At 40.3% G+C, this 14601-nt stretch overlaps 1 protein-coding gene across 1 annotated transcript in view; it reads right to left on the reverse strand.

Annotated features, from left to right (window-relative positions):
* Positions 1–2126: 2126 nt before the first annotated feature.
* ALG13 (ALG13 UDP-N-acetylglucosaminyltransferase subunit) overlaps positions 2127–14601 on the reverse strand; it is an 88942-nt gene continuing 76467 nt past the window's right edge. The window contains exons 28-32 of the mRNA XM_061599042.1: positions 14097–14265; positions 11659–11784; positions 6249–6289; positions 4714–4897; positions 2127–3065 (exon numbers count right to left, since the gene is read on the reverse strand). Coding sequence (XP_061455026.1) covers positions 2818–3065; positions 4714–4897; positions 6249–6289; positions 11659–11784; positions 14097–14265 — 768 coding nt within the window. The 3' untranslated portion in view covers positions 2127–2817. The remainder of the gene's footprint in view (positions 3066–4713; positions 4898–6248; positions 6290–11658; positions 11785–14096; positions 14266–14601) is intronic.

The following is a 14601-nucleotide window of genomic DNA, read 5'->3' on the forward strand; positions in this document are numbered from 1 at the left end:
CATCTTCCATCTTTACGCACCCAATAATCTTGCTGTCACAGTCATATAATAAAAGTCTGATAGGAATTTCCTTTATCACAGATATTTTCTTGCCATCAATTCCGAACGTATCACTGAAGTTTTGTTGCAAAGCCGCATCTCTGTTCCTCTTTTTTACATGATACACTAGCACATCTCTTGAAGATTTTTCCATTAACACAAAACAGGGATTAATTCTGTTAACTTTCTCCATTTCAAGTTCCATCAAATCCTTCCAGTACAGGATTTTTTTTGAACCGATAATATCTTTATCTCCAATCTCTTCAATTCCTTCAGGGACAGCGCTGATTTCCAAACCATAATATTTGTCTCCAGGATCCATCACAACCAGGAAATCCAAATCTTTTTCCATGTCCATATTTAATCCAATCTCCATAATTTGAACCTTGCCTTTAATTTCTTTCATCCTTTTTTGGTTTTCCAGATCTATCTTTATTCTCCTTTCTCATAGAATCCTGAATTTCTTTCAGCTCCTGTCTCATTTCATCAAATTCAATTCTCCATGCTTGTCTATTATTTCTCAATTCTTGTTTTATTGACTTAATCCCATTCATTATTTTCTGAAACATGTCTAAAGATAAAGTCCCTTCTTGTACATCCATGATCTTCTTAACTGTCATTCTTAAAGCCAAAGGAACTAAACTCCTTCAATTTTCAATGTCCCAAGCAAACAGCAGTTTATTTCTTTATCCAGTTATAAAGGAGTTAATCTTTCAAACCAACTGGCGTCACACTCTAGACAGCCCTTATCTCTTATATGCCCAGAAGTGCAAAAACAGCTTTAGTTCACAGCGTCCTAATGACTAGTAGCAACGAGAATGAGCAGATTCGTCAAAAAAAGAAAAAGTAGATCAGAAAAAAGTCCCAGACATATATTACACAGAAGTCTTACAAATCAAAAAGATTTTTCTTTTCTCTTCCAATCAGAAACCCCTCATCCGTTGTAATCTTTACAATGCCATTTTCCATGTCAGCTTTTTGCAATAGGAAAAAGATAGGCTATTTTTATTTTCCTCCCCCTTAGTTCCGTGAGTAAAAAAGAAGGAAAGTTTTGGCTCACCCAGGTTTTCTTAATTGCTGATCCTTTGACAAATCTCTTTAGCTGTATAGATAAGAAAGTGATAAGCATAGACAGGAGGATGCTTGCCTGTTAGTCCATTTTTTAAAAAAAGGGGGGAAAAACGGGTCACTTATTCAGCTGAGCTGGCTATAAATCCTCGTTCTGTCCGAGCTGCTGGAAGACCTTCTTTCACAGACGATTCTGACAAATTCCAGTCTCCCACAACCACAACAAAGCTGTGTGGGAAATCTCACGTTTCTTCCTTATCCGGAAGAAATTATCCCCAGTCAAAAAAAACCCTTCTGACTGGATTTAAGGCTGAAAAAGTTTCATCCAAGATGGGAGCCCGTCTCAGAGCTGCACAGGCGGAGGGATCCTCCTGCGAAGTCCAAATCAGTGCAAAGATTCTTCATGGAAAGCTGCACAGAGGCAATTCTGTGTTTTATCCAGAACAGTGCAATAAAACTATAAATATGAAAGCTTTGTTGCATATTTGATCTCATTCCAAAAACTGTAAAACAAAGCTGACGTGAGTCTTGTTGTCACTCCATTTACTTCATGGCCTCCTAAAATAAGAAGGCTGAGGGTGGGGAGGTTCAATTTAGTTCACATTTAAAGGCAAACCTGCCTAATTCACAATTTCCAAAACATGTGAACCAAAACACAGCCATCCTTTGAAATTCACACCTCCCTGCATTTAGCAATGCAATTCTCTAGCCACGTTATGTGTACAAAAATGCATATATTAGTGAAAACATGCAAAAAGTGCATTAGGGATATGCACTTTGCAAAAATATGTATGTTCATGAATTTTCATGAAGAATTTTTGAAACAAAATTGCTAACCGATGTGAAAATGTGAACTGAATTTATGACTGGAAAACAGAGAAAATGAAGTTGATAGATTCACCCATCCCTAATCCCTCTTCTCTTTTTCAACATTCAGAAAGCTCAGTTGCATCTATCTCTTCCTGGCTTCTTCATTCAGTGGGACATAGACAGCAAAGACTAGATGGTGTTAAGCTTGCTTTTATTTGGTGCAAATTATACCCCAACCATTCTTACAATGTTTTGTGCAGTGATTTTTTTTTACAAAACTTAATTAGTCTACAATTGCAGTACAGAACAAAACCAAAAGTTTCCCATCTTCAAATACCACTTCAGGACCACATTACAAGTTGAGTGTATTCAATAGGTTGTTTACAAAGATTAACATGTTAGGTTAGTTACACTTTGGTTAAGAAGCGATTGCACTAGCAACCATTACTGGCTTCAGAACCCTCACACTCAAGCTTTATTCCCTTGCTTTTTTAATTTCTTGATGAAGGGGGAAAGGAGATTCCAGAATTATATTGTCGCTGGTGGAATAGGAGAAGGGATTAGTGTTATTTAACCAATATTTACATGCATTGTATTAACACACACAGAAAATGCCATTAATACCACTGATATAACCATCTCTTCTTACTCATTGTACACATGGGTTTGTCTTGCTGCATAAGCATCTGATATACATATATAAGTTTAATGTTACAGTGTTTTATATACATATTACTAAAATATTAACTTCCCCCCACCATAAATACAAATCAATGTTTATATAAAACATGAAAAACAAAACAAAAACCGTATCTTTCCAACCATTATATTCATAAATGAAACTGTAAGACAAAGCAAGCAAAATCAGGAATGCTTTTAAGTAATTCAGTCATTCTTGATCTACATATTTTGAGTCGGTGCAGGATTTGATGAGGTAACATACCCGACTTGATGGAAGTGACCAGGATTCACAGCACTGTGGATCTGTGCAGCATTCCCATAGGAAGGGTTTACTGGATACCAAGGGCTAACACAGTGATAGGCATGCACCAGAGGAACACAAGCATCATATCTGGGTAGAGGCTGCTGACTGTAGGGATCCGTTACTACTGGGTAATAGACTGCACCGTGGGAAGGAGCTGGTGGCTCTGAAATGGATAAAGAGGTGGGTAATATTATATATACTAACTGAACAGTATTTCTCAAACTTTTTTTTTTAAAAAAAGAAGCCATTGAAAGAGTATCTATTTTAATTATGTCACCAGAGCTGTCAACTGATAAAACAAATTTAAATATATTTGCATGTTAACAAAACCTCAATAAAAGTTGCATAGTTGAGCTACTGCAGGGAATTGTGGGATCTTGCGCTTTAACAAAAACTACAAGCCATTGATAGAGGGTTGTTTTTTTTAACATCCCTTAAATAGCTTTTAAAAAACTGAGGGGGAAGACAAGACAGACAAGCCCTTAACTCTCATTTAAATTAAAATATGCCCTGATCAATCAGTTAAATTTGGTGGATTTATCTACTGATTCAAGCTTGTAGCCCTATGCACCATATATTGTAATTTGCATAGCTGATAAACTTCAATAACCACAGTAGTAACATTCCTGCCAAAATGTGAATTTGCATAATGACTAATAGTAAAAGCAAAGCAAGGCACAGACTTTATTACACACATAACTTATGCAAAACCACAAAATTAGATTGCTGTTACTAAAAAGAAATATAAAGCTAATACCTAACCCATTCACTCAAATGACTGAATGGCTCCAAGTACTTATAGTTGCACACATTTCCCTCAAGATACATTAAGAGTGATCTGTTTGGATCAATTACAAGTGTTGCCCAATTGCATGAATGTTTTCCTGAAGTGGAAGTTAGGGAGGGAGATTTATCTCTCCCCCACCAGGCTATTTCTCTTTATCAAAAAAAAAAGAAAGAAAGAAAAGAAAAAAAGCTGTTTTCTCCTCCAAATGGGGAAAGATATGGATAGTCTTTTGGAAGTCATGAATTTCGAAATTAGAAACTGGCAGAGTTGTAACTGGATAATCCAAGTGGGCCTCTAATTAAAGTAACTGCTTCTAATAGTTATTAATAGTCTTACTGCTCTAAGTATACATTAGCGTTACTAATTTACATCTTGGGTTTACTCAGACCAGTGGCAATGCAAGAGCTGGGTGGAAAATCTTAGGTCAGGGTCCAAATGTGGCTCTGGGAGTTCTTTCCAGGCTATACCCCCTCACTAGCCCTTTCTACACCCTCCTCATGAGCTTTTGCCTGGCTTGAATTGTGATAAAGACTTTTGCTTGCCTGGATGGAAGAGGTATGTGCACATGACAGAGTGTAGAAACCAAAGACTTTTGCATGGCTGGAATGTAGCCTAATGTACAAAGAGTCACATCCATTATTGCCCCACCCACCATTGGCATACAGCCCTCAGGATGAAAAAGGCCCCCTCCCTTGTCCTACAGTAACTACAACATTCCATTTTAAGCCAGTTTTCCAGGGACACTGTCCTGCCAAGGTGATGGTAAACATGCCTACAACACGCTGACTTGCTTGCACAGTTGAAAAAGAAAATTGATTCAGTATGCATGAAGGCAAATATACTTCATTCACACTTTCTTGGCAAGTCTGATTCAATGAGGAACTGAAGCCACAAACACCCACATACATTTAAGAATAGCTTTTTTAACAAAAGGAACTGAATGCACTGTGCCAAATGAGCAATGTCAGGCCCTCTTCTGCATCACTGCGTGCATATGTAAAGGGTTTAGTTTGCATATACTGACCATTTGCAGAGTTGTCCACAGGGATTTGGTGAATATCGCTCCTCCCTACTTCAGCATATGCAGAAGATACTGATGGATCTACTACAGGGACAGGCTCTGTGTATGCTTGGAAAGCCTCCATGTGAGGGGATGGTGGTACTTGCTGCACATACATCATGGGATTCCAACAGGTCTGGTGGTAATACTTGGAAGGTTTGAAACAAGAAAAGCAAATTTTAGATAGATGTGTTACTGCAGGCTAACTTGATGCAACAGCTACTAAGATTTTTGCCAGCAAGTTCTGTTCTATGTTGTAAATTTTATTTGGCCTGGAAAACACAACAGCCAAGTTCTTCCTTATTGGTTTGGGCTACAAGGGAAGATCCCTCAATTGTATTCCATGATTTTTCCCATCTGAGTAAATGTCAGTTCAGTCATTTTGCTGTTTCTAAGGCAATAAATGAAGAAATAAATGCTGCTAAGCAATATCAAACACTACATCTTCTGTGCTTTGTGTGCCAAATGAGTGCTTGCATATGATAATGGATTAGATGAGTCAATGAACACATTTTGTCCAGACAAAATGGGTACTCTTTAGGGGGTTGCATTCCCCCTAAAGCAGCATAGTCTTGGAGGCACAAGATGCCTCTGCAGCTAGGAGTGCTTTTTTTAACCAGCTTAGGCCAACACGCCAACTGCAACCCTAGCTGGTCAAAAGTAGTCTTGCTACAGTTATTCATGCTCTAGTAACTACAGTTGGATTACCGCAATGCATTCTTGCTTACCTGGGCGGAGCAGCACGAACGCAAAACTTGTAAACTACTCTGCCCACTTTTCCCACTGGTACGTGGCCCTTGGAAATTTACTCATCAGGAAATGTGGCCCTTGGCTGGAAAAGGTCCCATGCCCCTGCTTTTGATGTTTGATGAAGAACCAAGATTCCAGACAGATCTTTCCCCAAATAGCTAGGTTAGCTCTGAGCCAAGATGACCCTGTCAGAATACCTAGACTCTACACAAACATTATTGTGATCCACCAAGAGCTGACATTTCTCCAACCCCCTAGACCAGCGGTTCCCAAACTGTGGTCCATGGACTACCAGGAGTCCGTGAACTTTGTTCAGGTGGTCTGTGGAGTGTCCACATTAAATATTCATCTTGACGAGCCACTTAATGATTTTTTTCTGCCCATTGTAGCAATGGTAATGCTGATGCGAGATGTTCTTTGATTTTTAACTCTTTTATTGCTTCTTTTATTTCTCATATTGTATTTCATTGTACCGTAATGCAATGTAAGAAACAAAAGCAATAAAAAACAGTTAAACTTGTACAGCATCTAGCATAGCACATTACCATTGCTATAGCAGGCAAAGAAAAAACATTAAGTGGTCCATCAAGACCCTCAGCAATTTTCAAGTGGTCCCGGGGGGGGGGACATTTGGGGACCACTACCTTAGACAGTTGACCAGAACTGCCTTCTGAAAAGACCTGAAATTGCACTGGTTTGTGATTTTAAGGAAAGGAATGGCATAAAAGTATTTAAAATAAAACACTTACCTGCAAACCCAAATTAAAGTAGTACTGCAAGATCTTTGGGTCTGAAAAGAGGACATAGTGATTAGATTTCCTCCCCAGCTATGTTAACAGGTGAACAAATAAATCAGAGATCCAGTGTGGTGCAGCAGCCAAAGTGTCAGACTACAACTGGGAAGACCCAGGCTCAAATCCCTACTTAGCCATGAAGCTTGCTGGGTGACCTTGAGCCAAATACATACTCTCTCAGCCCAACCTCACAGGGTTATTTGTAAGGATAAAAGGAAGGAACCACATATGCCACTGTGATCTTAGTGGAAGAATAGTGGGATATAAAAGTAATGAAATGAAAAAAAGAAAGGATCTTTCAAGACAAAGTAATCCTGCTCTGGGTCTACCTCTAGATGAGGAATGAGTGGAAGCAAAAGAACTCTTACTCTACTATTTTATGAGTATGCTTCAACTTGGATTCCTGCATTGAGCAAGGGGTTGGACTCAGTGGCCTTACAAAACCCTTCCAACTCTTACTATTCCATGATATATCCACTGCCCAAGTAGAAAGGACTCAAGGGCTTTCATAATTCCCTGTATAAAAAATTTAAATTAGATTAGTTTATTCACAACCATTTACTACGAACAGACTGGCTAAATATTGTTGAACCACTCTATATAATATGGACTGTATGCTGATGGCTTTGTAGGGAGAAGAACTGTTGCTCATTGATAGAGCTACTGCTTTGCATGCAGAAAGTCCCAGGTTCAATTCCCAGCATTTTCAGGTAGATCTGAGGGTGACTCCTGCCTGAAACCTTGAAGAGCCGCTGCCAGTCAGGGCAGGCAATACTGAGCTAGACAGACAATGGTCTGACTCTATATACAGCAGCTTCTTATGTAGCCTAAATGTTAGGCTGCATCTACAAGGTCAGCAGAGCCCTAAAGTTTTGCAGAAACACAATGGAAGACAGGCAAAAAAAAAACCCTGCGCACATACAGACAGGCAAGCACACATTTGAAGAAAAGTGAACTGGGGAAGCAGAAAAGGGAAATGATGACTGCACTGCCCAGCCTCTCCCTCACAGTTCCAGTTGTTGCTTCTGCACAGGAATGGAGCTATGCCGCCTGCCAGCATTGTGCAAAAAGAGGTAGGCAAACAAGCTGCACTTGGTATGACAACTGCCACCATTCCTGGACCAGGAGAGCATGACCACAGTAGTCCAGGCACTGGGGACTCCATGACTGGATTACTGCAATCCATGTGGGGCTTCCCTTGCACCTGATCCAGAAGCTGCAGTTAGTGCAGAATGCTGCAGCACTATTGCTGGCAGGAGTGAGGCCCTGTTAGCATATAACAGCTCTGCTATGAGATCGGCACTGGCTGCCAATTTGTCACTGAGCCAGGTTCAAGATGGTACTGTTAGTACATAAAGCCTTTAACAGCTTGGGACCAGTTTACTTGCGGGACTGCCTTACCCACATGCACTTACTCGACTACTTCAATCTGCGGAACTGGCACTGTTGTAGATGTCACATAATACTCGTTCCATGCTTGTAAGAAATCTTTCTTTTAGTGTTGCAGCACTTATGCATTGGAACTGTGCCTATTGGCATCAGGCAGATGCCTTTGTTAGACTCTTTGGTGCATGCTTAAAACATTTTTGTTTAGGCAAGCCTATCCATATAGATGTGTTCTAATCTTTTTAGTCTGTTGTTTTTAGTCATTTGAAAGACATTTTTAATTACTTGTTTTTATTGATAATTTTTTTTGTAAACTGCTTAGAGGTTTTGTAAACTGCTTAAAAGCAGTATATAAATATTGTTAAACTAAACAAAGGGTATCACTCACTGTTACGCTAAGCAGTGCCCAAAATTGTGGGAACCCATTGCAAGTTCTGTGCTGAATCTTCACAATGGACCCCAACATCACTCTGAAAAGGGTAAGGTAGATGGGCAGAACTTCAAGAGTAATTTGTAGGACAGGGGTGATGTGGGGGGCAGGGAGGATTGTACTCTCATCATGTTAACGGAGTGGCTGAAGGGCCTGGCAGCTTTTCTTTCCACTTAAAATATTTGTAGAGGGCTCTTTGCATACTATTTTCCAAGCCTGGGTTCTCTTCCTAGCATTATCTTGGGACTAAGCATGTGCGCAAGTTGTAGGAGAGGAGGGGGGAACTTTCCTGAGCTACAACTCCCAGCATGGACAATGGGCAGGGATGATGCGAGTTGCAGTTCAGCAGTGTCTGGAGAGCCACAAGTTGCCCATACCTGCTTTATGCAAAGCTCAGGTTAAAGTTTCTCAGCTGCCTTCCTATTACACTCCACCTTGGCTCCTGTCAGACTGACATGCATCATAGCATATCCACACCATACATTTAAAGCACATCCACCATACATACTTAAAACACTTGATTTCCCTCAAAGAATCTGGGGAACTGTGGTTTCCCCCTTTGTTGTTGTTATATGCCTTCAAGTCGATTACGAATCGGTGACCTCCAAGAGCATCTATTATAAACCACCCTGTTCAGATCTTGCAAGTTCAGGTCTGTGGCTTCCTTTATGGAATCAATCCATCTCTTGTTTGGTCTTCCTCTTTTTCTACTCCCTTCTGTTTTTCTCAGAATTATTGTCTTTTCTAGTGAAGGTTTCCGCCTTACAAATCTACACACTACCAGCACCAGTGGAGGCTGGTGGCTCTGATGTCAGTAGGGCAGCACCTTGGATAGCTCCTTGGAAGTTCAGACTAAAACCCCTAGCGGACTCACTGCCTCACATACACAAGTCACCAGCCTCCACTGCCCAGCACCCTTAATACACTACATTTCCCTTGATTCTTTGAGGAATGCCACATGCTTCAAATGTATGTTGGCTGTGCTTTAAATGTATGGTGTGGACCTGTCCCAAGGCTACTTAGCAGGTGAAAGGAGGAGCTTGATAAGAATAGGGATAACAAGCTGTGGACAGATACATCAGCAACTCCAGTTCCCATCCTCTTCACATGCATAAGCAACTGAAAAGTGAGGGGTTGTGTGGGAAGTGAAATAATTTCCACTAGGTGAATTATTTTACAAGAATAGGGAAGTGTTTAGGAAGCTTATCTGAGCAATTAATGGGTAAGTGTACAGGGAAGAAGGGTAGGATGACCCAAAAGTATAAATTAACCTGAAGATGGAGATGTAAAAGGGGACTCTGAAATAAGTCTGGGCCAGCAATTTGGGAACTACTTTAATGGACACAATCTGGTGCAAAATGTATAACTCAATTAAGGAAATTTTATTATGTCTTGTCTTTAAGGGAGTCTTAAGATAAACTATGGTACTACTGGCATACAACTAGCAAGGTTAAATAAGGCCTTTAAACACAGCTAGAACTTTTAAATCTGTCATTAATTCTGATTTCTTCCGTCTTTGACAGAGATGCCTGCATATTCAGTCTTACTGGATTCAGGTGACACATTATTTTCTCAATTATGAGTGACAAATGGAATTATTTGATTTGTTTCATTTGTTAAATTTAATATTGAACTATCTGGAAGATAATAATCAAAGTCAAAATGTTACTGCAAAATCTTTTAAGAGCCACAAAGATATTCTTTGGTCAGCTCTGGAGGCCTGCTTCAACAGTAATTAGAAAATGGCTCATTAAAGTACACAAAAATCGACAAGCTGAAAATGATAGATTTGGGATGCTAGCTAATTTAAGAGATCTTTCTCTCTTGCTGGAATATCCACTGTAACTACCTTAGGCTTTTTACAGTGTTTGAAAAAAATGGATGATAGCCAATGTTAATCATACTCACACTTGATACCAACACACTTATGTTGCCTAACTCAATGGGTCTATTTAGCATATACCCAGTAAATAGATAATCTCAGTGACAAACACAAAAACTGTCTGGATTGTTGGGTGCTTTTGTCAAACATACCCAAAGCAGCTTCTTACTCCACATTTTGTTTAACCAGTTTGTTTTTTCCCTATGAGAAATAAATCTGACATAAATTGCAATATGCAAGTCTAGTGGTACTGCTTTTGGGAAGGGTGCTTGCACCTCAGCCCTGGATCCAGAAACCAAGCTTTGCTAAACTGTGGTATTGTACTCCCTTGAGGAAATATTCCACAGCCAGCAGAAGAAAGCTACTAGCAAGCTTCTGTAACCAACTTACAAGATCTGAACGGGGTGGTTCGTGACAGCTGCTCTTGGAGGTCTCTGATTCATGGGGTTGCCATAAGTTGTAATCGACTTGAGGGCACATAACAACCACCACCACCAAACATGGATGGGGAGTCTTATGGTTAATGTGCTCCCTATTTCTGAGGGGTGAGAAGTTCTAGAGAACACTGGACAGTTATGGTGTATAATATTCAGTTTGTTTACAAGTACAGAAGCAGAGCATATTAGATACAAATGGGCACTCCTACAGCAGACTGCAATTCTATAACTACATCCGATTCCTGGAGACAGCCCCTATCCCCTGCAGTTCTTTAGTTTTTAGCCAAATTACATCTCCAACCTCAGACAACCCATTCAAAACTGCAAATCTGGCTTCGCAGGGAAGACATCATCCAGCTCCTGCTTTTCCCTTTATTCTGTGAGTTTGGGGAGAAGGAGGAACCTAATCATTCGAGGCAAGCTGCCTCTAGGCATAGTAAATCAGTCTATTTCTGGTCCATACTACTTCTGCATGCATTCATCCATAATTCCATGATGTCTCATGTTCACAATGATCTGTGAATTCTCTCCCCCCCCAAAAAAAACCGATATGAAAATTTGCCCTTAACTGCATAATTTTTAATGTATTTTTTTCTCAAAATATCCACTTCTAAATATATATTTAATATGTTTTCTTACTGCATCTGAACATTCCGGAAGTGCAAACGCTAGTGGATAACTAAGTTCAAATGCACTCAGTTTGGAGTAGAGATGGGGATACTTTTATTCAGTTTGCAATTCAAGCCAAACCTAAAAAAAAACCAGTTTCTGAAATGATATGACAACTGAAACGCAGCCATCCTTTGAAATTCACACTTATGCGAATTTTGCAATGCAGTTTGCCAACCAACCAAAGATTACAAAAATGCTGATGTTAGGGGAAAGTGTGCATGAAAATGAATATGAGTGATAAAATACAAAAATGCATTATGTGATGAGAAACTGCTTGCAAAAATGTGTACATTACTCAAAACTGCCTACGAGAAAGTGATTAGGAGAAATTCTCACTGAGCTCCTGGAAAATTATCATGACTTTTTTAAAAAATGTGGAAAACTGAATTTTAGATTGGAAAAAAATGAGAAAATGAGTACACTGAAATTGATAGATCATTTCATCCCTAGTCTAGAGGGTTAGGACTAGTTCTCTTCATTTCAGAACTCACAAAGAACAAATTCTTCAAAAATCCCACCTAAAAGTATTCCCACACTCAAGACAAACTGGTTTCTTACCTCTAGGCAGGTCGCTACCATTGGGATCACAGGAGTAAGGAGGAGGAGCAGCTCCATTGTCCCCCACATCACTGATAGGAGGAAGAGGGAGTGACTGGTACGGGTATGGCACTGAAGGAATCACAACTATTTAAAAAAAAAGAATCAAGTCATGGTTTCTAAAGCACTGAAGTCCATAAAGCAGATTCTAACATTTGTACACATAATAATATACTTTAACGCCCTAGACTGTTTGGGACTGGGTTACCTGAAGGGCTGCTTGCACCCATATAACCTTGTCCATGATCTAAGATCTGTACCTGATCTTGTGCACCCACCAGTAAAATCAGTTAGGATGGCGAGGCAACAGGACAGGGCCTTCTCAGCAGTGGCCCTGCCACTGTGGAGCTGCCTTCTAGTTAGAACCCACTTCACTTCTGTCATTCAAAAAAGCCTTTTTTTTTAAAGTATATTTTTGATGCTGCCTGTCCTTAAGAGGGTTTAGGTGATCTAATCCAGTTTTTCCCATGTGTCTAGTTGTTTCCATTCGATGTTTCATTTTCTGCCTGGTGTTCTTCTGTTTTATTTTCTCTCTATACCTTGCTTTGTGAGGGCCTGGCCCTGAGAAGCAGTTAATAAATACCTGGAATGAATGAATGAAATAAGAGTGTGCTGCCTAGATAGAAACCACTGAAAATTTGTCATGCTTGAATGAATTAAATGAAAGTTAAAGCCTTGTTGCATTTGATGAGTAAGAGAGACCCACTGGTGATCACTTTACATTTACATTCCCTGAAAATGAATAAGCAAACACAGATAGGCCCTGACTCTTGCTCTTCAACAGCCACATTGCCCGTTATGATGTCAAATATATATAGATGTATGTGTAGAATTTTCTGCCCAGGCCATTTCAGATGGTGGAGTTTCACTTGCTTTCCCAAGTTTGACTGTTCCCTGCACCTTACTTGGGAAGGGTTGTAGCTCAGTGGTAGACTATCTGCCTTGCATGCAGCAGGTCTCAGTTTAAACAACCAGCATCTCCAAGTTCCCTTGTTTGAAACAGCGCTGGCAGTCACAGCAGAAAAATATTGAGCTAGATAGGCCATGAGAGATAATTTAGCATCTGTCCATATCCTACACAACCAGAAAAATTGCCATAATAAGCCTACTTCATTTTTAGGAACATAGGAAGCTTTATGGACGTTGAGTCCATCTAGGTCAGTATTGTTTACACTGACTGGCAGTGGCTCTCCAGGGTTTCAGTCAAGGAATCCCTTCTAGCCCTACCTGGAGATGGCAGAAATTGAATCTGGGACCTTCTGCGTGAAAGGGAGATGCTCTCCCACTAAGCTACATTTTTCAGTGGTAGAGCATAAAACCTGGGAGGTCACAGACTCACAGTTCTCACAACAAGGGAGTCAGGGATAGTTCTGTGCATATATGAAGGTAACAGAGCATCTCTGTAGATGTGGGAATGAACTTAACCACTGCAGGAAGACAAAAATCTCAACGATTTTGTGGTGTTAATAATAATAATAGCTATTATTATTATTGTTGTTGTTGTTGTTGTTGTTATTGTTATTGTTATTATTATTATTATTATTAGTGGTAGTAGTATGTTCTGAATTGTTTTTATATTGTATTATTCTTGCTATGGAAGCTACTTTGGGATCATCTGGTGTTGAAAAGTGGCATACAAATACACTAAATAAATAATACAACAGAAAATGTGGCAGCAAAACTACAAAGGAACTCCTCCATTCATAGCCATTTTGCCTACTTGTAACTATGTCCCCTGAAAATGGACTTTTGAATCTTGCTAGGAAAAAAACCTCACTAAAGCACCATTGAGTGGCTAAAACGCTGTTATGATGCGCACACCAAAAAGTGGAGGACAAGAACCACGAAGCAAAGGGAATGCACTACAATTTAGGGGATTTTTCATATTCGTTCCTGTAACAGGAGCAGTCAGTGGATAAGGGAAAATATGGTGAAGTAGCTAGAGCAGGATTATCTAACCTGTGGCCCTTTCAGATGTGGATGAACAGTTCCCATCATCCATGACCACTGGCTGGGTCTGATGTGAGTTGTAGTTCAGAAATCTATGGAGAGCCACAGGTTAGCCAACCCTGAAAGTTAGAGGTGTTGAGCTTGGACACGAGACCCAGTTCAAGACTAGAACCTTGCCTGAAACCCTGGTGAACCATTGCCAGTCGGTATAGGCAATACTGAACTAGATGGCCCAGGTGGTGTGACTCAGTGTAAGGCAGCCTCCTATGCTCCTATAAAGTGCTAGCTAGCTGGGAAAAGCTTGACAAAACAAGGATACAAAACTTGTGGAGACAGATGTTACCTTGGTTCTTTTAAGAATAACTTGCTAGGCACTCTAATCTTTCCTTTGCAGGGAGGGGCAAGCGGAAGAGTTTCAAATCTAACTGAAATAAAAACGAATACTCTACCTGGCCTTCCCATAGAAGAAGAGGATACCAAAATGGGTTGCATGGCATTCTGTGGTGAAGCTGTGGTGATGCTAACTTGAGTGGCAGCTGCAGAACTGGAGGAAAAGGCTGCTACTGGAGCAGCATTAACACAAGAAGAGGTAGAAATAACAGCTGAATTCACCATAACCTGCAAAGGAACAATCACCAGAGAGAGAGGGAGGGAGGGAGGGAGAGAGGGAGAGAGAGATCAACATACTTGTTTTTTGCAAAAGCTAGCTCTGATTATGACTATACAACGCAGCTCAAGAACAAATCTTTTTGGTATGACCTGGTTTGGTCACAACACTGAACTACAGTTTAACATGGTGGGGACAAGGGTGTCCGAGGGCTGTCCCGAGGGCACATGCCAGGAGGAACAGACCAGAAGGATCTACTTCTAGTTTAAGCTAATTCCACCTTGTCATGTTCACACTGTGGCCCCTGTGGAGGCAGGAATGCTCCTGGGAATGACACTAGGGAATGT

The sequence above is a fragment of the Rhineura floridana genome, chromosome 16 (assembly GCF_030035675.1).
Source record: "Rhineura floridana isolate rRhiFlo1 chromosome 16, rRhiFlo1.hap2, whole genome shotgun sequence".
Lineage (NCBI taxonomy): Eukaryota > Metazoa > Chordata > Lepidosauria > Squamata > Rhineuridae > Rhineura > Rhineura floridana.